This window comes from Pezoporus occidentalis, unplaced genomic scaffold (assembly GCF_034315485.1).
Source record: "Pezoporus occidentalis ecotype Australia unplaced genomic scaffold, CSIRO_AGI_Poc_V1 ctg29, whole genome shotgun sequence".
In the NCBI taxonomy this organism is placed as follows: Eukaryota; Metazoa; Chordata; class Aves; order Psittaciformes; family Psittacidae; genus Pezoporus; species Pezoporus occidentalis.
In genome coordinates this window covers 4,397,520-4,423,707 of record NW_026914829.1, presented here as the reverse complement: position 1 = coordinate 4,423,707, position 26,188 = coordinate 4,397,520, and the positions used below count along the sequence as shown (strand labels likewise).

The 26,188-nt window shown below is 36.1% G+C and overlaps 1 protein-coding gene across 2 annotated transcripts in view; it reads right to left on the bottom strand.

The window, feature by feature from the left end:
• Window positions 1-26,188, bottom strand: part of CSMD1 (CUB and Sushi multiple domains 1) — a 1,153,012-nt gene that overhangs the window by 914,507 nt on the left and 212,317 nt on the right. For both annotated transcript variants that reach the window (XM_062626215.1, XM_062626216.1), the window contains exon 2: window positions 18,888-19,104. In XM_062626215.1, coding sequence (XP_062482199.1) covers window positions 18,888-19,104 — 217 coding nt within the window. The remainder of the gene's footprint in view (window positions 1-18,887; window positions 19,105-26,188) is intronic.

Here is a 26,188-nt window from a genome sequence, read left to right as displayed (position 1 = left end):
AGTAAAATCATTGTGGAAATGCTTTTCCAATTAAAGATAAATCTATTAGTACGGCTATTTAGTTCATAAGCCCTTTGTACTTACTCTTTCACCTTGTTTATGCTCCTGGTGGTGTGTATCCAATTCAGGTTAGAGGTTAATATCTCAAACTTTTCTTGATTTTTGTTTACTAAAAAAGGGTAAGTTACATACTTACAAGAAAAGAAGTATTATGAGTCGAAAATAATTGGATGTTAACTTTTAGGAAAAAACCCACCATCATAGTCAATAGACAAATTTATTTGTCACTGCTGTAGTGTTAGGAAGAAAGACACTTAAATCTCAAAACCTGAATACTTATGGATCCTGCTTAGTAGATTCCTCCAAGAGAAGTCAGTATACAACAACCACCAGGAGTGCATCTATCCATTTGGCTTATTTCTTGTGCTATTATAGTTAAGCTAAATTGCTTCCCTTTCTCCATACTTTAGAGAAGACTACTGAATTTGGTTTTGTAGTAAATAAGTCTTAAATAATAAAACTTTTTTGGAACCAATCTTTTTCCCCCCATTTTAATAGAGAACTTGAAAGGGTTTCAGAACAGGTGATTAGCAGTAATCCGGTAAACCAGCAAGGCTAGCAGTGTTTCTAAGAGTTCACCAATACTGTGATGTAGATATAATCCTGTATTTTCTCTTTATCCCTACCTAATCCCTCAGACTGTCTTTCCCTACCCACAATGGAAGAATTCTAAGAGATATCTTTGATCTGCAAAGAAATATAGGGCTCCCCTTCCTCATTGCTGACATGAAGTCCATGCAGAAAATACCAACTAATATTTATTTCTCTGAGAAGGCTTTTGGCTTTGGGCTGTTGATTTCTTATTTTATTTGGGGTGGGGGGGAGCCTTTTGCTTACTCTAAGGATCTATCCATAAATATTTTTAAACTAGAATATTAGAATTTTAACCACCATGGATAGCAGAAATGTGAGTGATCAAAATACCTTTTATCTTGAACTTATTTCAATCTTCACAATAATGCAGTCCAATAATTAATCCCTGAATTCAGTGCGCTTATTGCATAGGACTGAAAAACTTGTTAGCATTGCTTTGTGTGCAGCTGTTTCCTTCCTGGCCGTATGCTCACAGAAGCTGATCTGACAGCTTCTTACCACATTTCCTTCAAAACTGTTTCAAACAAATTTACATTGTCTTCAGTTGTATCGGCTGACTTTGCAGTTCCACTCTGAGCCTGGCTCTGAACTTCACTCTGAAATTCTCTCCACCATAAACTTCATGTAATTAGCTAAAACATAAGGATTTTGTCTTTCTGGGATTACAGAATACAAGGCAGTTCAGGCTATGTCCAGCAAGTCTGAGGGCTTGTTTAGTATCACAGCAGCTCTCTTTCTAATCATCTGTCTTAGGTGAGACATAAGGCGCATAAATGGTGGAATAAGTTGTGGTGGAGGAAAGCGAAACACGAGATCCAATTATTCACCTATTTTCTTAATGGCCTCAGAAAATCTGAGAAAAGCTTTTGTTCTGCTATGAAGTCTTTCTTTTGGTAGTATGGGGGCACTGCTAATGGTATAAGGTAGCAGGACAGAGCAACATTTCCATGACTCACTGGGGAAATGGGAAGATATTTTCCAGTGACACACTGTAGTCTGCCCCAATGCCTCTGCTGTATGCATTCATTTGATGTGAGGTAATATACTTACTGCTCTATATCCACTTTACTTCCTCTGTTCAAAGACCTAAGAGGTGTTACGTCAAAAGCATGTCTTTTATTGCCCATAAACGTCACTTTAGTGTTAGTACAGCTGCCTACATTGGGTCCGTCTTTACAAGCAAAAGACTTGATTTAGCACATACTAGACTGCTTTACTGCTGAGCTGTGGAAGCTCCACATGTGCTGGCAGCTTGCTTCCCTGGAGTATGGCCCCAAGGCTTTAAAAGCCTTTAAGCATAAATAAAGTTAAAAGATGCTCAGAAAATAGCAGAAAATACAGATTTGCATGCTTAGTATTTGGAAAGAGTTTTCTGAAAACAACAACGGAATGCGAAGACTGGAAACAGCATCTCAGCGCACTTTCATCAAAGGAAAGCAGCTTCATTTTATAGGTATAGAAATCCTGACACAGGAACAGTAATATTAGCTTACCTGCCCATTCTAATTATATTTTATACTTCTAAAGCTTCTGCTCAAGACCCTTGAGAATCTTATAAAGACTAAAGCATTTAACAAGAGAACACCCATAGATGAAAACACTGTTTTTTTCATAAACAATAAAACAGAGATTAAGTGATGTTTTTAAAAAGAGAAAAATCTTTTAAGAAGTCTCCTGCTTCTAAGGGCTGGCTGACTGAAGCTTTTACTTCAACTTAATCACACTGAATTTGAATGTGAAATTGGCATTCTTTGAAGAAAACAACAAGTTAAATTGAGTTAAAAGGACCACAACCAAGTACTCGATGATCTTGAAGGTCTTTTCCAACCTAGATAATACTACGATTCTATGTTTCAGGACACCTAGATTTAGATTTCTGGTACATGTGGCTTTTTAGGTGCATTAATTAAATAATGTAACACATCCTCTGTCATGTAATGGAATTATTTTCTTCACAGGCTTTTTCTCAAATTGAATGCAGTTTTATGAACCACTCAAATGCTTGACCAATTAAGTGATTTCAAATACAAAATTTGAAAGAGGTAACACCATAACAAGTGCAGTCTTTCAATTCTGCAATGAATAAACTTTATTAAACCTTCATAGGAATCAATACCGCATGTTAATACAGACAGTAAGGACTATTAAAACAGGCAAAGATGGCTTATTGGATTAATCTTTACAGCTGTCCACTTGAAAAATCAAGCATAAGGTCATTATGTAAATTTCTTATGATAATTAAACCTTAAATTGTATATTCAATATCTCAAACTCTGCCTGCTCATATCAATATTGTACCAGTAGACTTCATAATTCACTTTCACAGTGTGATGTCAAATGCCTCTAGCTATATTAAATATGTAAAATAAGCAAAATAAGCAAACTTAAAGTCATAAATTGATTCTTAAAATATCATTGCCATGAAACAAGAGAGATAGTTCAGCTAAAGCTTTAGCTAAGCAGATTCATCCTTCTTTTTAGGCAGAGTCTTCCTACACATGAGCAACATCTCTGAGCATTGGAAATTAAAGCTTATAGGCAAGAATATGCTAATGCATTCCTCTTGAGAAGAAGATATTATCATCTCTATCTTGTGCTCCTAAGCTTGCAAAGACTTATTCAGATTGGGAGCAGAAAAAATCCTCTCTCTCCCCATCAATGACAAGACAGAGGATTTGAAACACAGACAAAGAAAATAGTGGAGCAATACTAATAACAATAGAATGTATAATATTAAAATAACTTTTCCTTTCTGTGCTCTATATCTTGAAATGCTAAAGTTGACAATCTTTCCTTTTGGCAAAGCCTTTATGCAAAGAAAAAGAAAACCTATGATTAATGGTTGCAGCAACAAAAAATAAATGAGGACAAGACTATATTGTGAAAGCAAGATTGAACAGTTAGTAAAAAGCTGCCAAATATGCTGAATAGCTTTCAAAACTGGCTTTTATAAAACAAATCACTGTGCTCTTTATTATAATGTTAGAAATTAATGCTTTATTTTAAAATTTCAAATGAATAATTTAATAATTGCACAAATTATTTCTTTATCTCAATCCATAGGAACTGCATCTCTTTTTACTTTCTTTTGCATTGCATATTTGTGATCTGTGGTATCATCCATTTCTATGACAGCAATAACACATCGTTCTTTTGCTCCCCTTCTCTTTCTCACCTTAGCAGTGGGAGAAGTGCAGCATTTGAAAATGAGGATTTCAGAAGCAGCTTTTAAGGAGAATTCAGAATTCCTGTCTGTGGCTTTTTATTTCTATCATGGAATCCTTCTATTAGGATTTCATTTAATGTAGAAAAAGTGTCTTTTGTATACTTTAGACCTTCCCCAAGATCCACATCTACATACATTTGAATTCACGTTAGTTAATTAACTGTTCCTTTCATACGTGTTTGTACTTTTCCCTTTCCTCCCAAGTGTCATACTTGAAGTAAACATTCGAAGAAAGATAGATTCTGAAAGCCTAGCTTGCAAATAAAAGACATTTTTCTCCTCTAACTCTTTGCAAGACAAATCCCATGTGTCTACAGAGTTTGTCTGGGTTTTGGTTGTTGAATCCAAGGCTTCTTGGAATTGAAAAAAGCCCAAAAAATCCCCCCAAAACCCAGCATAGTTATCTATAATTTTTAGAGATTCTCAAACTTAGATTATGTCCACTCCTATGCATTCTTTCAGTTCTCCAGGTCCACAACTTCTCCACTGCTGACTCACAACACTCAGGTGTAGAAGATGCTCCCTCAACAAAAAGTGACAAATCAGCATAAGTGCATGAGGGAAGTATTATTTTGACAGCTGTGTGAAGATCATAGGTGGGAAATCTGCCAAAATAAGACCAGGAAAAGACCAGATAGGTAAAACATAAAAGGTGCCATCTAATCCCCAAACTGAGACAAAAGTAGTTTCTTCAGGTAGACAAAGACAAAAGCTCCAGGAAACCTTGGATTTAAAGAAAACAAAACAAAACAAAAAAAAGCCAGACAGACCAATTGTGGGGCCTCTGAATGATGAGCAGTGACACTATCAATCACACTGCTCTTTGGGCCTTTCTGACTTTGGTCACTGCTGTGCAGCCACTAGCGCAATCCTCTTGCAGCAATATCTGATTTGCACTTTTTCTAAACTGGCACTGAATATTCACTATCTTAGTCTTTATTAATAAGATGTTTAACTGATATCAAGTTTAAAATTCAATTTGCTTAATTTTGTTTCTATTCACAGATGTCAATGCGTGCATTGCTAGGTCACCATGCACTGAATGCTGTGATCAACTGTCTTCATTGTAAGTAAGGAATTCACATGCAAACTTCCTATGCATGAGCCTAAAATTGTCCTGTTCTCAATCTCATATTAGATACTCGTTCACTGCTGGAGTGTAATTTTTTTATTTTATATGTAAATAACTTGCTTCTCTTTCCTCACTAAAGAACATTGAATTATTCATGCTAATGTATTCTTTCATCTTTTTTTTTTTTTCTTAGTGGCAACCTCTTCCAAACTTGGAACAACTCACACCGAGCAGAGAAACTAACATCTTTTTCACACAGCATGACATTAGAATATTTGGCTAAAGGCCCTAAGACATTAAAAAGAAACAAACAAACAAAATCTTATTCATGATCCTTGTGTTTACTTGTCATGCTCAATTTGCTCTTTCATGCTTGTAGGATACAACAGAAATTTTGATGGCTTGTTGTTTTTCTTTGTAAGGAAAAGGAGTCTTTTCTCAGCTTCATCCATTTTCCACAATTTTTACAGGAAAAAAAAGATGATGCTATGGCTGGGGGAGTTTTTCTTAGAATCATAAAACAGAATCATAGAATCGTTAGGGTTGGAAAGGACCTTAAGATCATCTAGTTCCAAACCCCCTGCCGTGGGCAGGGACACCTTATGCTAAATCATATCACCCAAGGCCTCGTCCAACCTGGCCTTCTTGGATTCCAGGCAGATCCTCACATACCGTGTGCTGTGGAACATTATTGGACTCCACACTGTAATTTTTAACCTCCAGACACTATATTCTTCCTTTCTGTGCAGAGATGCTAATCTTATTCAGTGACTGTGCTTCAAACTTCAAGGTTACTTCACAATTTTTTAAAACCATTTTTCAGTACTTAACCACTTCCAAGAAAAAGCAAAACTAAGAAAAAGGCATACGTTTTTAAATAACTTTTTCTTATTATGATTAGTAAATAAAATGACCTGCAGCATAAAAGTGATTGGTGCAATATTTGATTTAGGCACAACAGCCCCACTTTTTGTTTCATAGTGTATGGAAATAACATTTTCAAACAAAAGTTAGTGATTAAATTTTTTTACTATGTTATTTGTTGGGAGGTACCAGCCTTTGAAAGACGGGACATGCATAAGCAAATGTGACAAATATGAGCTAATATGTTTATTTCCCATCACTGTTGTTTGGCCAGCTTGTATGAAATAATGGTTGCTTTACCATTCCCTGGATATTTTCTAACTTGGCTGCTCATGTTTGTCTCACATATTTAATATCACACATGAATTTTACTCTTCTCTAACCAAAACCCTGTAGAAGGAATTCCTAAAAGTAAAATTTGGGCTTTATTTAAAACATATTTTCATTTAATATCATTGTTTTCTCTAGTCACCACTTCTGTCATAATAAGCAGAAGGAATATTTATTTTTTATGATAATTTTCTGTTGTATAAATTTTAACTATGATTGCTTTCCATAACACCCCTATAACTTTTCATCTCTTGCTACATGAAGTTATGCTACTAATCAATGATGTCCACAGTATTCCATGTTCACCATAAGGTAAATAACTTTTCTAATTTCTTTTCTTAGATGATGCGTAGCCATTTACCATTCAGTGAAATATCTAAGGCAAGTTTTCAAAAATTTCATTCATTGTCACAGAAGAATTTCTGATTTAGTCTTCTGACATACGGAAGCTTAAATGTAAACACACCCCCCCCCCCCCAGTATTTTTAATTGGAAAGTTTAACTGATTTTATGATGGCTAATTCATAAACTATGAGACAAGAGGGTGTATCTCCTCTTTACCTTAAATTTGCGAACACATGGTCCAGGAAAATCCATGTGTGGCTCTCTTGGGAACCCCTGCCTCATTACTTCATCACCGTGGATGAAGAAAAGATCTTGTCTCACTTTCCTTGAAGTTCTGAGGGAATCTGTCAAGATTATAACTCTAACTGCTACAATTTTAAGTGTAGTAAAGGATAGCATAGGTCTGAAATACTCAGTATCTATCTCCCTCAGATATTGCTCCTTGACCAAGTGTGTGTTAACAGGCCACTAGGAATAAAACTTGCATATCTATTAAGAACCCTCTTTTATCATACAGGAACCCAGTAAGCATAAGAACAATGGTCTCACATTCCTCTGTTTCTTCTTCATTAAACACATTACAACATATTTTTCTAAGAGCATATTTTTATAAGGGACTTTTTAAAAGAGCAAGTAGTGATAGGACAATGGGAAATGGCTTTAAAGTGAAAGAGGGTAAATTCAAATTAGATATTAGGAATAAATTCTTTTCTGTGAGGGTGGTGAGGCACTGGCACAGATTGCCCAGAGAAGATGTGGCTGCCCCATCCCCGGAAGTGTTCAAGGTCAGGCTAGATGAGGCTTTGTGAAACCTGGTTTAGCGGTTTCCATGGCATGGGGGTTGGAGCTAAATGATCTCTAAGGCTTCTTCCAACTCAAACAATTCTATGATTCTATGATATGATACTGGAGGTGGACATTACACTTTGCAATGGTGTCAGAAGACAAGATTCTTGCCCTAAGAAGCTCATCTAATTTTTACCACACCAATGGATCTGGTATGAAAAGAGGAGCAAACATTCCACAAAATGGTATAACTGACTTTTACACAGTTTTCTAAAAAAGTAAAATACGGTAAAATTGCATGGAAGATAGGAAGGTGATTCACGTAGCTGAAGTAAAAATTAACATTGTTATAATGGATTGTGAGGAAGGAGAAAGAAAAAAAAGCAGTTTCTGATATGCTTAGAATTGTTTACAGGATTTTCTTGATACAGATAGTCTAGTTTAGATTTGCAATACAATGGGGTTCCTTAAAGACTGCATCAGGAAGTTCTACAAGGTATTTTTTATATACTTCACATGCTCTTAAAAAAAATAAAAAGGAAAGCATGGGCTTTGCTCATTTCACCTCCAAGCTGGCAGTACAAATATTTTCTAGAATTTACTCAAAATCAGATTTTTATGACCTATGAAGAAAATAAGCATTTCTATGGTATAATTCATGTGAACCTAAAATTGATGAGTAACACAAGTTAGATAAATTACTCTAAAATTGCCTGTTTCTCTGTATTGACTATACGGGAAGTTGAGAGTGGCAAGGTAAGATGATCACTAAGGGTAGACTAAATTAATTGTTTCTCTTGGAAAAACAGATCAATACGCAGGAAGGCAAACTCATAAAGGGCCTACTACTTCAAATGTTTGGTGAGATTCTTAGGATTTACATGATTCCCAAATTCCTAAGCTCATTCAATGATGAAGGAGAAGTGACTAAGCTCATTTAGTAACTTCATTTAGGAGAAGTGTTGATGATGTCTTTGGCAGCATTAGACTTGAGTGTTCAGCAAGCAACAGGAAGGTTGTAACTAAGAGACTGTTTGCACTCATTCACGTAGAAAAATGCAATACATCTTGGGCACAAAGGATTTTTAAATTTAGGCGGGTTTTCAGGTAATTACACAAAGCAATAGATTTTCTCCACCTGACAAAAAACCCAAAAGAAAAAAATCCCAAACCAAACAAGATAAAAAAAAAAAAGCTGCATTTAAATCTATTTTACCATTACACATCAGGTCTTACACAGTCAGTTCAACCAAGTAACCAGGGAGATTAAATCTGCGTTTCCATACCTCTCAGGTTAATTCCCTAACCTACCTGTCACTGGCTATTTCAGTTGAAATGCATCATTAAAGTTAAATAAATTTTAAATTCCTATCGTCATTCATAATACGTCTGCTGTACTAGAAATCACAGAGTAATAGAATGGTTTGGGTTGGAAGGGACCTTGAAAATTATCTAGTTCCAACCACCTGCCATGGGCAAGGAGACCTTCCACTATTCCAGGTTGCTCAAAGCCCTGTCCAAACTGGCCTTGAACACTGCCAGGGATGGGGCATCCAGAGCTTCTCTGGGCAACCTGTGCCAATTTTCTCCATGCTTGTACAGTCTGTATCAAAATCAGTATCTCAGATATGTAATCTACAATGACACAGGACAAAACCAGTCCTGAGCTACGAGACTCATACAGTAGGCATGGTAGAGAGATTTCTATAATAGTCTTTCAGTATAGGAGTTAAATTACGTATATGTGCCTAACTGCATGGTATAGTGTACCTAGAATCTTTTTAACACATCTTTACTTCTGGTATTCCTCACCTTCTCTTCCTTCTCACCATTATTCCTCAGTTCTCACCTCCTCACCCCATGCGCTCCACAACATTCTTGCTATTCTGTCTATGAGCCCTACGAATATGAAAGGTTTTCCTTACTCAGACAGTAAATAACATAGCTCACTTCTAGGGGTGAGGAAAGGGTGATTGAGAAAATCCTAATGTAATTCTGTTATTGTGGAAAATGAGAGATCAAATTCACTTTCAACAAAATAACACAATGGAAGCCACAGAAAGTGCTGAAAGTTGTTTTAAAAATCCATGGAATAAATAAAAGAAGTACAACTCTCACTCCACTACTCTGAGAGAGGTATCATGAGCGGAAAGTTGTGTCAAAAGGCAAACACAGACACCCACCCATACTTTAAGGACATTTTTGCAGGGAGTATTTAGGAGGCTATGTTCTGAATAATGGGAAATTTCAAACCTATAGGTATTTCAAAGGACCCTTACAAACAAGAATTACTTTGGATCAATGGGATTATTGTGCCCCTTGCTTTATGTTATTTTTATTATTTATTATTTAAATGGTGCTTTGCTGTTCTACTCTAAAAAAAAGTCTGTTAAAATCAATTGCTTGTTTAAAAAAATATACATATGGCACTGTTAACTTCAGTCTTCAGATGTAAATGTTAAAATTTACAAGTTTTAAGCACAGGTTTTGTACGTTTTTCGTTAGACTTAACTTTAACGTACTCAGTAACCAGTCCTGTAACATACTTTTTTCTCTAATTCATGAATTGCAGGATAAGAATGATATAAAAAATAGAAATATTAACTAGATCTTTATATAGTGTCCATTAATTTGTATTAAAATTCATCACAGTTTTGTTATTTATGGTCTTATTATGTGTATTTAACTTCAGAAGCCTAGATAACTAGTCTGTCTTAGCAACTAAGACAGAAATGCAGTCTCATATTGGCATCTGTTATTTTCTTTTCTTTGCCATTCTGCTTTTCTTTTATGAAACTGGTCACAGCAGATTCTGCAAAGAAATTCACAGTGCACAGGTGTGTGTTACAGGAGTGGGAGATAGGAAAGAATTAATTTTTTTTATTATCTTTTTGCTGAAAGACAGCAACATATAAACACAGTCTGGAAGTGGAAGAGAAGATTAATAAATCGATGAAGAGTGGACAGTCAACAGCAAGAAGTCTTCTAAGGGCACTGTTCTCTGACAAGTTGGTATTGAGCCTATTATCAAAATTCACCTTCACACCTCCTATCATCAGTGTCACTTTCATTATTCAATATTTCTACTCATTCAGACACTGACTAGTTGGTTTTCTTAATAAATTCATTGAATTGAATGGAGATGAGCATGCATAATTTTCCCTTAAATGAAGATGTGAGTGCAGAAATAACCTGACTTCAGCAGAAGTATATTTTAGTCTCCATTAGGTGGAAGAAAAGAAATAATTGTCAGACTCTATGGCTGTTAATAATTTCAGCAGATGTTTTTGTGAATGCAAACAGGATGAAAACTGGAGAAAGTCTCTAAGTAATATTGAAGGTCCAAGATTATGAGAACACTCGTCTACAAGATATGTTTTACAATCAGAATTGATTGTGTGTGACCGGCTCACTGAGGACAGGATGCTGAACTTCCACTGCAGTAATTCAGAGCAGAGAGACTGCAGATGCCTGAACAGTTATGATGCTGTATTTGTCCATGATCACTACATCCTAGTCCAGTGCAGGGTGATCAAAAACCAGACTATGATTATTCAGTCAATAATCACAAGAGTCAGTTAAGACTGGAAGGTAATTTCCAGATGACAGATAGGACATGATTCACAGTTTAACCCAATTACATGGATCAGGAATATGATGAATCAGTTAGTTATTACATTTTATAAAGCTTCTTTTTTTTTCCTTATTTGACAGTTAACAGACAAAAGCAAGCAAGAAGTAATTTTATTTTATTTTTTTTTTTATAGCATGCAGGTTATGTACTAATTAAAAAGTTATCTATCACAGTTATATAGAAACTGAAAAATTCCACAAAACGCATGTACTGAAACTAGTCTCAAAAAAGGGCAGATTTTGACAACTGGCCTTTCTTCTCACTGAGGAGTCTCCCTGCTTTTCTAAAGGCTGTAATATAATTATTAGTTTGCACTCAGAATATATGCAAAGGGAAATGACTGATCCCTGACCAAGAGATGTTGGAATAGGCATTGTTCATGCTGCATTCAGAGATGCTGATCAGCAGGACTTCTCTACATAATTACGTCAATTCAGAATGTATTATCTAAAATAAAAAGAAGATTGATTTTTGAACAAGATGGGCAATGCAGAAAGACTGATATAAAATGGTTTTATATGCAATCTATGGGCAACATATATTTAGGATACAGATAATAGAAGTATGTAATTGCCTTCAGTCTCATGAATTACTGTATTTAAGAATTAAAGTTCCTTACATAACCAGCATAATCAGGTTAATATTATCACCTGTTTAGTTGCAAAGTTGTCAATTGTACCACCAATCTACATTAAAAGATTTTTTAAGGTGCATCCAAGTTTTAAGATCTGTAATTCCCCAAACTGTATCAGCATTCTCAATGGATCCTAGTATCCTATTTCTAAGGATTTTTGGGAATAAAAAGAATGTGAGATTTTATGGGAATTTATCACATGGAAGGGTCAAAAATTGTATAGATTGTTACTACACCAAATCATGGGGTTTCAGGAGATTCAGGAGCCGTCATAAATGAAGGGAAAATGAAAAAATAAAACCCTCTCAAAAAAGCATTAAATGCCAAATTGTATACTCAGCAGTGTTGAAAAAAAAAGAATCTTAAAAGTATTTGTACTTTTGCAGATTGCAAACTCATCAATCTGACAGAATCAAAGAGGTTTTCCATAAAATGTTGTAGATCACATGCGCATTCCCCATGCACATCAAGCAAACATCATACTAACGAAGGCAATTTTCTTTCTTATATTTGGCCAATACTGAAGTAACATTTAAAGCTTGTTCTAGATTTTTTGTAAAGCAAAGCTGTAAACTGAGCTCTTCAAAACTCAAGTTCACCTATATACATCCGTACCCACACTCACAACTTGCAGTTTTCTATGATTTTGTAGCTTAAATACTGGATAATGGACATCCAAGGTGCTCTGTTTTGTAAAATTACTAACCAAGGAATCTATGGGTGTTTGGCTTAGTATGATCATAAATATGATTCTTTCTAGCTGAATAACTAAATATTTGTAATATATCTATACACAATAACAAATAAAACGTACAAATGTGCACCTCATCTAAAATCAAAGATCTACTCTAAAACACTGTTTTGTGAAACACTTAGAAGCTATTCATAAACAGCCTATTATTCTCATCAGGCTACTGTGAGGTATCTTTAAATACTGAGTTCTTTATTTGAAAGGTGTTTTTTTACCAGTTTTGTATTATCCTATTAAATCAGAATTGGTTGTACAACTATGACACAGCAAGATTACCTAACACATGCTAAAGTTTCTAAAACTGTATAAATCAAAATTTTATGGAGCCACATCCCATCTCTCCCTTTCTGCGTCCCTTACTAGTAATGCTTCTGATTGTGAAACACAACAAACAAATGCACCAAATCACTGCTGTTACATCGGTCCAGCTTGAGAAGTACAGAAGAGGCCAAGAAGCAGCACCTGTGTATGTACTTTGACCAGATTCAAGTGAAAATAAGAGAAAGATCTACCTCCACAGAGGGTAAAGAGATTTAGCACAGCTATTTTCATTACGTTGAGTGTCACAGTAATATTTTTTTTTTATTAAAACATGCTGACTTAACTACATTGTAAAAAGCTTTAAGCAACTGATGCAGAATTTTGAAATATAAATTCACGCATTGTTTTGATTTATTAAACAGATCTAGTATCTTCTTTTTTATTTTATTTTTTTCCCCAAGAAATAATAATTCCTTAAACGTGAAATGGATTTTCTTAGGTGGGAGTTCCAACAATACTCCATGAGTTTTGCAAAAAACTTGCACTTAACCATCATTTAATATCAGTCTAAACCATGTAATTAATATAACCTATAATTCCTGGTGAAGTAGCTTGTTTTTAGCAACCGGACTCCTTACTTGACTATACACTTAATATTTTTTTCATTAAATCTTTTTAGTATGTGGGTTTGCCAACAAAATTAGCAAGTTTAAGATTTTGAATTGGGAAGCTGAAAATTTGAGGAACAGGATTTTTGCCTTCTATCCACCTACAGGGGGTGCCAGGGGAAGCCACCTATGAGCTAGAACCTGCCAGTATTGCATGCATAAATTACCTCTCCTTCCACTGCATGCTCTTTTTGCCTTTGGCAGAAAGTATCTGTCAGCATTTAGATGATCAGGTCATAGTTTCCTTTCTTTCCAAAAATAGATATGTCATATAAAATGAATCACGTTAGCCCACTACTGTAAATGATTCTTTCTTCCTAATACTTTAATAGCAGAAAGAGCCAAGAAAAATCTGATTCAACATAAAAAGGGGAACAATAGTCATTGACAGGTGTCTCAACTGGCAGGAACTCAGTAATCAATTTGCATAATCATACAATAATAATTTTCCTTTTCTTACAGATGTACAAAATACCAGAATATCCAGCTGAAACTATTCAATAATCTTGTTTCACAAATTTGAAAGCTAGCTCAGTTTCTGTTGCTTTGTGCTGTGTTCTAGGTAAGCTTCAGCTGACAACTATATTTAGTCCTATATTGTTTTCTTCACAAAGTCACCAGCTTACATACACACACAAATCCTATATGTTGAGACCAACTTGTAGAAAATTATGTGCAATAAAAAGGTAAACAAAATGACATATTTTCATGGTGAAGAAGAAAAAAAAGAACTGTAAATTGCACAAAGCTCTTGCTGCTGCAGTGCCAGCAGTTGTCAATCACCCCCTCATTGTTTCCCTGTTCTCTTGATCCTGGAGAGAAGGAAGAATAGAAATTGTTTTGTGAACAAACAAACAAATAATAAACAAACAAAAAACAAACCAAACCAAATTCCAATCAAAAAATAATAAAAATTAAAACGTGTTGAATATATGATTATATGATAAAACTTGGTTTGTTGAGAAAAAAGATGTAAACAGGAGCCCAGAAGATAGTGAATATTTTTTATCTCCATGCTTGGATTACGAAGTGCAGAATATTCATATGGTTTATTGCTTGCTGGAGACAGGAAAAAGTGAATACTCTGTATTAAGTTCCTATTATTTCTACACGATTCAAGAAAGCAGAAGGGACATGTTGCTATTTAATATACATTGTATATATGCTTGTCAGAAAACTTTTGATAAGCTTTATTTTATTACATGGTCCATTAGCAACTTCCATTGTTTGCATTACTGCTCCATTAAAACAAAAATGTGTTTTTCAACTAATGTGACTAATAACAAGCAGTGTCTTTTGTATTATTACCCAGGCTGCAGTAAACTGTATAATAGTTGGAAGGCCTGAGAAACCATCAAAGCAAGCAGACATTTTAAAATCACTTTCCAAATAATATATATCATGTATCTCCAGAATAACTGACAGCTGTGTATGCACACAACAAAAAATATTCATGCCTGTTTGCATCTTCCCATTAGTGTATATAATTTAATTAAGAACTTTTCTGTGTGAGAAAAGAATGAAATTGTTTGGAATCCATTTTAAAGAGTTTTTCAGGAGTGTCTGAAAGATTGAATTGATTATTTGAAAACAATTAATCCAAAATACGTTGCACAGGTCTTCTGCAACTAACCCTTAAGTAAACTAAGTATGTGATACTAAACCAGTAACTTTTGAAAAAAGAGGTTACAGGATTTACCTGTATTTGACATAGAAAAAAATGTGGAATCCCAGGACATAAACTGAGAAGAAGGCAATTGCAAATACAAAGTCTCAGTCTCAGTTCACCATGTTTGTAACATTGGCAGTTCAGGATCTTAACATCTCACTTAGACTCCAACTCACCTCTTCAGCAACAGAGGTTTTGATATGGGCTCTTCTATTTACCCAGCCCCATTGCACCTCTTTGGGAAACCCCTATTCAGGAATTCTGCATATAGGAAAAACATATGTAACAAGACTTATGCTAAGATTAATTAATTCATTTCAGCTGTGGAAGGTAGAGTACAATCAGTCCTGACTGACTTTTGCAATCCATAAACTCCTGAAACGGCTATTTTGAATTCACTTGCTTGTGGCAGGTAGCACGCCTATTGGCGGTAAGCAAGTCAATAGGTCAATATTGTCAGTTCACTTCTGCCTATACACTGAGCCTCTTCAGGGCTGGTGTGCGTCCCTACCCCCCATGTCCTGTTGATAGATAGAATAAAAACTTTGTTTTCTCAGTGCACCACACTTGTGCCTCTTCTCCCCAAGAGTTTTGTCCACTGAATTCTGCATGAAAATGGTTAACTGTGTAGCAACGGACAGTTCCTTTACAATTTAAAATGTAAATAAAACTTACATTTTACATCTTTTAGCACCTTAACTAGAATTTGGTTGTATTGTCAAATCTTTTCCCACCAACTGATAATGCAATAGTTAAGCTTTACAATTGGTTTTTTTTTCAATAACATAGAGAGAGACACCTGTTTTGATTAGAATATACAGTGAAATTAATTATCTAACTTCATGTTTGTTATACATTTAACACTACAGTATCCTACAAAGCATTATCATAGCAGGTTGCATAAGACTTAAAATTACACTTTTCCTTTTTTATATATAATACAATATCAGAGAATCATAGAATACCAGGTTGAAAGGGGACCTCACGGATCATCTTGTCCAAACTTTATAGACAAAAGCATGCTTTACACAAGATGTCTCAGCATCCTGCCCAGTTGAATCTTATAAGTGCCCAGTGCTGGGGAACCTACCACTTCCCTGAGGAGACTATTCCAGTGGATGATTGTTCTCATTGTGAAAAGTTTTCTTTTTGAGCCAAATAAGAATCTCCCCAGGAGTAACTTGTGGTCACCACCCCTTGTCTTTTTCATGTGACTCCTTGTAGAAAGGAGTAGCCACCCTTTAAATACTGAAACATGGTGATAAGGTCTCCCTAGAGCCTTCTTTCCTCAAGGCTGAACAAACCCCATTCTCTCAGCCTTTCCTCATATGGCAGGCTTCCCAGTTCTTTGATCATCTTTTTGGCCCTTCTCTTGATCCTCTCCTACCTGTCCATATCTTTTTTGTATAGCAGAAACTAAAACTGAGCACAGCATTCCAGGTGTGTCCTGACAAGTGCCTACTAGAGTGGGGTAATGACTTCTTTATCTCCACTGGTGAGGCCCTTGATGTAACCCAGCATCCTTTTGTCTCTGTCACAGAAGCATACTGTTCACTCATAGTGAGCTTGCTATCCACCAGGACCCCTAGGTCCCTTTCCACAGAGCTGTTCCCCAGCCGAGCAAAACCCAGGCTGTGCTGTACTCCTGAATTATGTTTACCAAGTTGAAACATACATACATATAACTATATATTTCAAAACCTATTTTGTGTTTTATGAACTTTACATTGATAAAAATAAAGCAGCTGTCACAATCTTTTCAAGGACAATTTTGGACTTCACATTGCAGTAATTATGCAAAACAACAAAATGCTAATTAGGTTTTTATCTAGAAAAATAGGAAGATGTAAAATAGCACTTTTTAGTGCCCTATCTTTTGTTTACATTGTTCTTTCTGCTATTATCTTACTTCTCAACCTCCTCATAACAGAGTTTACAATAACCGGATTACTACCATGTGTAACTTATCCCTTAAATCAGTATATCCTTTATTAATGCACTAACCACAGTGTTCATATACATCTTAACACTACCTGTTTGTCTTTTTTTCCTCCACACAAACAGCATAAAGCGATTTATTCCTTTCTCATATCATTTCAATGTATTTTATATATGTTTCTATTTTCTTGGGTTTTATAATCAATATGTACTGAAAGTATCTTGGTGCCCATTTAGCATACAAAAAGGTCCTTCAGGCAGCACAGTAAACTAGTAGAAACTATTATTCATTTTTATCCAATTTTGCTTTAGCAGCTGAAAAATGCTATACAAAATATGGGATGAATATTACTTAATTATCATAGTTTGTGAGAGCTATATAGTTACACAGCTATTTTTAAAGAAATCCTCCAGATTTTGCATGATGGCTAAAGAAATATAATTACCCAGAATCTAGTAGTGTATTTTTATCTCTGAAAAGAAAAAAAAAATACCCTGAAGCAGAAGTTCCAAGATGCTCCTTGCATTTGCATGCTGTCAGCTAAAAAAACAAGACTATAATTTTCCAATATCTGCTGAGTTTATTGTCTTGAAAAGTGCAGTTGTGGAGGGGGTTCACCTGTGAATGTGCTTTGTGCAACAAAGGGTATGTCACAGGGTGTGAGATGTCAATAGAAACCTGGCATTCAAATTCTTCTTTTTTAACCTCTACATGCTGGAATGCCAATAAATGTTTCTGTTTCTTTTCCTTATAACATTTATGAAGGTAACTGACTTTCAAATATAAGCAGTGATAAATAAAATATTTGCTTCACTGATGGAAGTTGGAAATTAAATCCTCGTTTAGTGAAATCAGTGGTAATAGCAATGACTTCAGTGAGATCTCGATCATACTACATAATTTCTGTCCTCTATGCTCATACCCACAGAACACGAATGGGTGCTATTCCTTGAAACAATCTTCGATTAACAGATTAGTGCAAAACAAGCCGGCTATTGATAATAAAAACTTTTGACTGAAAAAGAAATATTAACCCTTGTATGGAGGTGATGCAAGTACTAAAGGCCAATTAAGTACATTAAATGAAGAACATATGCTGCACCTCAAGCATCAGTAGCTTCTGTACTACCTTCTACAGTTTTCATAACTTTTTGAACTGAGTCAACAATCAGTCAGAACACTGTTCTTGTCAAAAATGCATGATGATACCCACTAAAAAGCTGAACAAATTGGTGATGTTCCCACATTTGTTTTAGCTGTGTAATATAAATCAGTGGCATGTAAAAGAGTAATCAGACAACAGAACTGACAGCAGTGTTTTACAGTACTCCATAAATGTCATGCCTGAACAGAAAACAGAGCAGCACTGAAACTAATGTTTGCCTTCCAGCTCTGGGGTCCAGATCCAGAAAATGACTGAGGAACCCAAACCAAGACATCAATGAAATTAATGCACCAAAATCTGAAGTTGTGAAAGCTTCAAGATCAAAAAGCTTCCAAAAAGTCTCTTCGTAACTTCAGTGGTATTTAGACATCTAAGACACCCCAATTTCTGACTTTTAAAGGTCGCTAATTGTTTAATAATTGTATTTACTTAGAGATGGAAAATAATTTTGATTTTGGAAAAGTCAAACAATTCACAGCTCAACCCATCTGCAAGGTAGGCAATAGTCACTTGAAGGATTTAGTCTCTCACAAATTGCTGTATTGCCCACCAATTCTTCTGTGCCACATTCAGTGACAGACCCCTGCTTGTTAGCATAAGCAGCATACCCATCCTCTGATTCAAATATGGTAGGCATGGTAGAAAAGTAAAATGTGAGCTCAGTAAGAGTTCTTTCAAAAAATGGGTTTCAGGTGCTCCATGGAAAGATCCCTGGGCCAAGTCTGGATTCCACAAGGGGACAGATAAATAAAAATAAGCCACTGCAATGTGGGATACCCCTGTGGTCTGAGTCTTTACCAGAACTGACCTTGAACTGTACAAGAAAAAGAGAGGTAAAGATAGAAAGACAGAAAGGAATCAAGGAAAAAAAAAAAAAAAGGCACCTTACCTCACTTTTAAATTCCCTTGCTGTGGCTGTCCATCGTAAATAGACAAAATATCAAAATCTTCCTCAAGGGCAAAAGTATGAAATGACAATTGTATCCTGTTACGTTCTCCTGTGATAATGATCCACGTGCAGTTGGCATAATTTGGATAACCATGAGGAAATCCAGGGCTTTCTATAGTACCATTTGGTCCTTGTACTAAGCCTCCACAGTTCTGACCTGAAAAAGAAGAAAGGAAAACATCAGGTATTTTGGTGTTTTTTCCCCTCCCCCAGTATATATATATTCTTACGTGCCTAATAATAGGTAAATTTAACTCTATAATCATCGAATCATAGAATAGTTAAGGTTGGAAAGGACCTTAAGATCATATAGTTCCAACCCCCTGCCATGGGCAGGGAAACCTCACACTAAACCATGTCACCCAAGGCTCTGTCCAACCTGGCCTTGAACAGCATCAGGGATGGAGCATTCACAACTTCCCTGGGCAATCCGTACCAGTGCCTCACCACCCTTACAGTAAAGAACTTCTTCCTTATAGCCAATCTAAACTTCCCCTGCTTAAGTTCTAACCCATCACCCCTTGTCCTGCCACTGCAATCCCTAATGAAGAGTCCCTCCCCAGTATCCTTATAGGCCCCCTTCAGATACTGGAAGGTTGCTATGAGGTCTCCATGCAGCCTGCTCTTCTCCAGGCTAAACAGCCCCAACTTTCTCAGCCTATCTTCATACAGGAGGTGCTCCAGCCCCCTGATCATCCTCGTGACCCTCCTCTGGACTTGTTCCAATAGTTCCATGTCCTTTTTATGTTGAGGACACCAGAACTGCAAACTGTACTCCAAGTGAGGTCTCATGAGAGCAGAGTAGAGGGGCAGGATTACAAACACCATATAAAATTGCATTTATACAGTTCTTTCCTCCAGACTCGAAATCCCCATAGCTGGATTTTCTGAAACATGCACTATCTTTATGCAATGAATTATTATTTGAGGTTATGTAGTATTAACAGTTTATGACTTATTCATCCAAATGTGAACTTTAAGCATTAGCCTTGATGCCATAAATCCTACAGACTGGCAGTTTTAATGCTGGAGAGTGCTCAGAACTTTTTGGTGATGGCATTTATAAAGTTTTCATATAAATACTATCGTATTAGAGTTTCTGCTGTTTTGAAACATACTTTCAACGCAGTGAGCAAAATGTAGACACACGTTTATTACACATTTTGTTGCAACCAACATTAATATTTTTATACTTCAAAAACACAGCAACATTTCTGTGGTTTTATAACATTTGTAGTGCCATCTTTATTGTGATCAGGAAAATGTTATTTTTAATTTTTTTAGGATTCTTAAAAAATTACACTAAGGGTTTAATTAACAGGCATTTGTGCCTGGTTTGTACATCCTACAGCCCTTGTGGTGGTACGATAGCTCATTAACAGGATGTCCTCAGCAAGAAACCTTGACTTAAGGTGCACACTTGCTAATTTCCTACTTGATTTTGTTAATCCCACACACACCAGCTGTATTGGCTCATAGCTGGAGAGAAGCATTAATGAAATATTTGAACAGAGGAAAGTTTAAGGACATTCTGTGCACTGTAACACTTGGATTATTGCATGCATTTTAAACACTTCAGAACAAGTATAATCCGAGCATTTTATTGTTATACCTAAACGAGGCTGCTATTTTTTTTAACTTCCCAGCAGTGGGTCTCTGAGACTGAACCTTTTTGAGAGCAGTGCTGTCAAATGATTGCAGGAAGTTTCTTCATAAAATGCTGAAACTAAAGAACTAATAGGTAATCATTTTCTGCTCAATCCCAAATATAATGAAAACTCTAATGAAGAGATAAAAAGGCTATGGGAATTCAAGAAGCCTTTAAAATAAAAGTCTTCTCCAGGTTATCTACCAATTGATTTACATTAATGAAACATTGGTAATATTAAACATTCCTGAAGAAGGAACCTATTACACCATTGTCCTGGGTTCAGCAGTAGCAGTCATTTTTCTCCTCCTTGGTAGCTGGTGCAGTGCTGTGTTTTGACTTTTGGCTTAGGAACAGAGCTGATAACAGTGATGTTTTGGTTGGCCAAGGACTTTGTGAGCCTCATGCTCTGCCAGGGAGGAGGGGAAGCCAGGAGGAAGCAGAGACAGGACACCTGACCCAAGCTAGCCAAAGAGGTATTCCATACCACAGCACGTCATGCCCAGGAGGTAACTGGGAGTTAGCCGGAAGGGCTGGGAGGCTCTGTGGTTGGAGAAGGTATCGGTCGGTGTTTGGTCAGGCTGAGGGGGTTGAATTATTGGTTGGCTGGTGGTGAGATGATGTATTCTCTTCCCTTGTTATTTCCTTTATCGTTATTATCATTGGTGGTAGCAGTAGTGATTTGTGTTATACCTTAGTTACTAAACTGTTCTTATCTCAACCCGGGGAGTTGCATTCTTTTCGATTCTCCTCTCCGTTCCTCCAGGAGTAGGAGGAGGGAAGGAAGGGGGGAGAGTGAGTGAACGAGTTACCTGACTGGGTTTAAACCACGACAACCATGAACTTAGCATGAAAGTTTCAGTTATGTATTGTTCCCTGTAACTTGTCAGCACCGTTGCAGATGCTTTGCATTGTATTCCTCTTCCTACAACCACAAGAGAAATGTCATACCAGTGTCACAAGCAATTTAAAATAATTCAATTATTACAGAAATAATGTTCTGAAAACAGAAAAGTAAAATCATAGTGACAGCCCACCACTCTAATATTCTAATGAGCCACTTTATGTCTTCAACATTCAGAAATTGGTTTGTGTAAATCACATATGCCCTGAAAGCCGTGCTGCACGGCAGCTTTCCTACTGCTCTAGTGTGAAAGGGCTGCTTTGAAAGAGGAGAGCTACCAAGTCTAAGTTAGCAATTCACCTAAAATTTATCAAAGGCAGAAACACCTTTTAGGAGCAGAAATTTGTAATTCTGGTGTACAGAGAACATAATGCAACATATGTAGTTGCATATGTAAATGCCGTATGTTCACTACATTTTTGACTTCCAGGGAGACAAACAAATTACCTCCCCAATCTCTGAGGGAATCCTACATCTAGTTTACCATAAAGCTGAATATTGCTGGGGTAGAAAGTGAGCCCTCCCACCCCCAAACCAGCCATAACTCAACAGCTTCCTTATAGAGGCACTTGCTACCTACTTGCAGTTTTTGGAACTGTCAGTGATTGCTCTTTTATTCTAAAAAGGTGCTTTGTATTCCTTACTGTAGATTCAAGTTATTGTGCATTATTTTCCTGGAAAACAACCAAACTAATGACAAACAAGGCAGACAGCATTTTACTCTGTTAAAAAGTATTTCTTACCACGTACAGCCTTTTCTTTCTCCAGTTTTGCTTTTGCTCTCCTGTATATATATCCCCCTGGTTCTGAAACTATTCATAAATGTGCTACCTATTCACTTTGTACCCAAGAAATATTATGCAAAGGAGAACCATAAAGGAAAACCATTACTGCGAATTTCTATTTAGGTTTGCTCTTAATTTTATATGCATATATATAAATACATACTTATTTACTTAGTGTTCAGTAAAGACACCAATAAAAATCCCAGAAATTTAATCGACAGTTAACTCTTAGCAATCTCATTGCTACCCACTGACAATTGCAAAGATCTTGCTTCTGAACTAAGCAATACTCAAAGACATTTTAAGAGCTGTACAGACCCAGAAAACTGACATCCTTCTAGGTCTGTCCCTGTCCAGTTAAAACATAAAGCTTGTTAACAGAGAAGTATTTGGAAAAAAGGATCAGCTGCTATCTGTATAATACCTATTTTGTCAATATACACAAGTCTAAAACCTTCAGAACTGTCAAATGTTACACCTCTGATGAGGGGTAAATTCACCATCAAATCACCTAAGAGAGATTCAATAGGAGGATAACTTGGAGAGCAGGAAGAGACTTATGGGTGACAGCTGGCAGCAGATTAGGAGTTGGCAATGCAATATCCCACAAAAAAAGCATTTTCTGACTGCAGTGACATCACCGACCATTAAGAGGACACTGATGAGATTAATTAATAATATTTTGTTTCTTATGGGTGCTTTAATAGCATAAAGTGTCAACAAAGTAGAGAAATGGAACACACTGTCAAGAAAATATTAAAAGAATATTAGTATCAACAGAGTTTAAGTAGTTGTGCTTTGCTGAATGTAAACACAGAAGACAACATAGGCTGAATATGAGTGAAAATGCCCTAAAAAAATCTACCCATGCAAGTCACTTTTTTTTTCTGGCCTTGTGCCAAATAAAAAAATAAACCTTGCTGTTTTTTCACAAGTCATGCAGTCACTGAGTACAATACCAGTACACTGAAATATTTTAATTTTAAAGGTGTATAAGACTGCCAAAAATTTATTAATATGACACCACGTTGTTGTTTATATGAATATAAACTACACTGCTAACATTAGCTGTCATATGTTGTTCGTAAGATATTTCAGAACAGCTATTTTAATTTTATGATATAAAAAGTGTAATTTAAGAAAACTGATGCTCTTGTAGTTGAAAATTGTTTACATTGATTTCAGCCTTATTTTATCTTAGGAAGGTTCTTTTCATATCCATACCAGCCCTATTCATATCTGCTCAGGTTCAGCATTGCTCAGTTGTAACCCCTAAGTAAGAGCTCACCAAGAAAACTTAAAGGACTGCAATTTTGACTTAAACACTGAGGTCAAAAGGGTGATAAAATCACTAGGCATCAATAAAATTTAAGTATGTTTTGTCATAAGATTTTTAATAAACCGCACAAAATACAAACTTATAAAGAGGGTAGATTTAGATTTAGGTTAGATATTAGGAAGAAATTTTTTCCTGTGAGGGTGGTGAGACACTGGCACAGGTTGCTCAGAGAAGTTGAAGACACCCCATCCCTGGAAGTGTTCAAGGCCAGGTTGGATGGAGCTTTGAGCAGCCTGCTCTAGTGCAAGGTGTCCCTGCCCATGGCAGAGGGATTGGAACTACATGATCTTTAAGATTTCTTCCAACCCAAACCATTCTGTGATTCTTTGAAAATATTCTAAAGATTGGATTTCTTTTTGGGGGGGGCCTTTATATTTATCATGACTATGTTTATCATCTCCTACCCACCTGTTTACCAGTATCTAATAATTAGAACTAGCAAAGTACAGATTCATTCATATTAATATTTTTTTTCAAGTTTCAAATGCTTTGAAAAAAAAAAAGACAACCATTTCTCTTCTTGTAATTCATGAGGTATTTGTGGAAGAGTGATATATTTATACACATATATATGTGTATATATACATAGTTACATAACTTTTTTTGCAAGATGTGGGTTTTGAACAAGCAAACTACAAAATGTGTCAAAACTAGCTGTAGCAAAATGAGTGATGTTAAAGATATTTTAAACAATCGCCATAAAGAAAATTAAGTCCTATTTATTCTCCTTGTGACTGAGTAGCATATTCCATTCCACAGCTATAGAGGAATGCAGCAATTCGTAGCAAGGCTGAGTAGAGTTGTCTAGGAAGATCATATCTCCCTCATTCTTTAGATTCTAATATGAGGTACAGTTTTATTAGTAAATTTAATAAGCAAATAAGAACACCTGCACTCAGCCAGATCAAAGGTTCATTCAGCTCAGTATCTTTTCTCCAACATCAAATCCAAAGTAGATAGGAAGGACTTTGCCAGAAAACTCCCTTCCCCTTCAAGATCTGCATCTTAGGGATTTCTTAAAAGGGACACATTTCAGTAGCCTCATCTTTCTGTTTAATAGCCCTTGAAAGATTACTTTTCCATGAACTCTTCCAGTCATGCTCTGAGTCTATACTAACTTCTATGATCTTTAATGCATTGTAGAGGGAAACCTAAACCGTGAAAACCCTTCTCTGTGTTTCTCCAGCATCTGTGTCAGGTTCATTTTATGCCTACTAAGCTTTTGTATGAAAAGTGAACATACAGATGATTCTTATTGATGTTTTCTATGCCACTTACCATCCTATTGACCTTTAGCATATCCCAGATTCTTTTTTTTCCAAGTACAAGAGTTCTACTTTATATATCTATTCTTTGTACTAAAGCTATTTTATCCCCTTTCCCTGAACCTTTTGCAGTTTTCTTATACCCTTCCTGAGACAGAACTTCCTGTGATATTGAAAATGTATACATATCACTTAGTGATATTTTTAATCCCTTTTCTGTTCTCCTACAAATTTGATCTGCTCTTTTGCTATGGCAAGCATTAGCTTGACATTGCTATAGAGCTGTGAACTATAAACAAGATTCTTTTTCTCCAGAATTAAAGTGAGGCTAGAGCTGTTCATCTTACATGGACATTTAGGATTTTTTCTTTTTTTCTACTGTAGATATCCTGCAGTTTATAACTATGTGCATCACATTCATCTACTCTGAATTTCATCAACTACACCCCCCCCTTACTTGGTTGCATAAGGCCTTTTTAGTAATTCTTCACAACTGGCCCTCGTCTTCATTAACCCTTAACTTCCTATCATCATGGTCACTTCACTGCTTTCTGCCTCTGCAGATAATTTATGAGTGTTCTGAATAACACAGATGTCAGCACAGATCTCTCTGGGAAGATATGGTGATTCCATCCATTATGAAAACTGGCCATTTGTTCCTATCCCTAAGGCACAACTTTTAGCCAGCCTTTTAACAATGTACAGACATTCTCATGCTCCTGATTTCTTTCCTTTACAGTCTTTACTAGGGAGACATTCACTTTTTGAATGTCTTTTGGAATTCTGATCACCTTTATTCCCATTCAGGCTGACTTGTTCAGAGAACTCCAATAGGTTTGAAAAGTATACAGTGTCAAAGTCTTGATTCTTCTTGAATACATTATATTTTACTCTGTGTCAATTGACTATTTTATTTAATATATATATTCCTAACACAAGTTTGGATGCTGGAAAGAGACTCTTCATTAGGGACTGTAGTAATAGGACAAGAGGCAATAGGTTCAAACTTAAACAGGGGAAGTTTAGATTAGATATAAGGAAGAAATTCTTTACTGTGAAAGTCCTGAGGCACTGAACAGGCTGCTCAAGGAAGTTGTGAATGTCCAGTCCTTGGCAGTGTTCAAGGCCAGGTTGGACAGGGCCTTGTGTAACCTGTCCTAGTGAAAGGTGTCCCTGTCCATATCAGGGGGGTTGGAACTAGACGATCTTATGGTCCGTTCCAACCCTAACCATTCTGTTATTCTATTCTAGGATTCTGTTTCAGGTGTTCCAGTCTTTAGTTCCTTAACTCACCCTCATT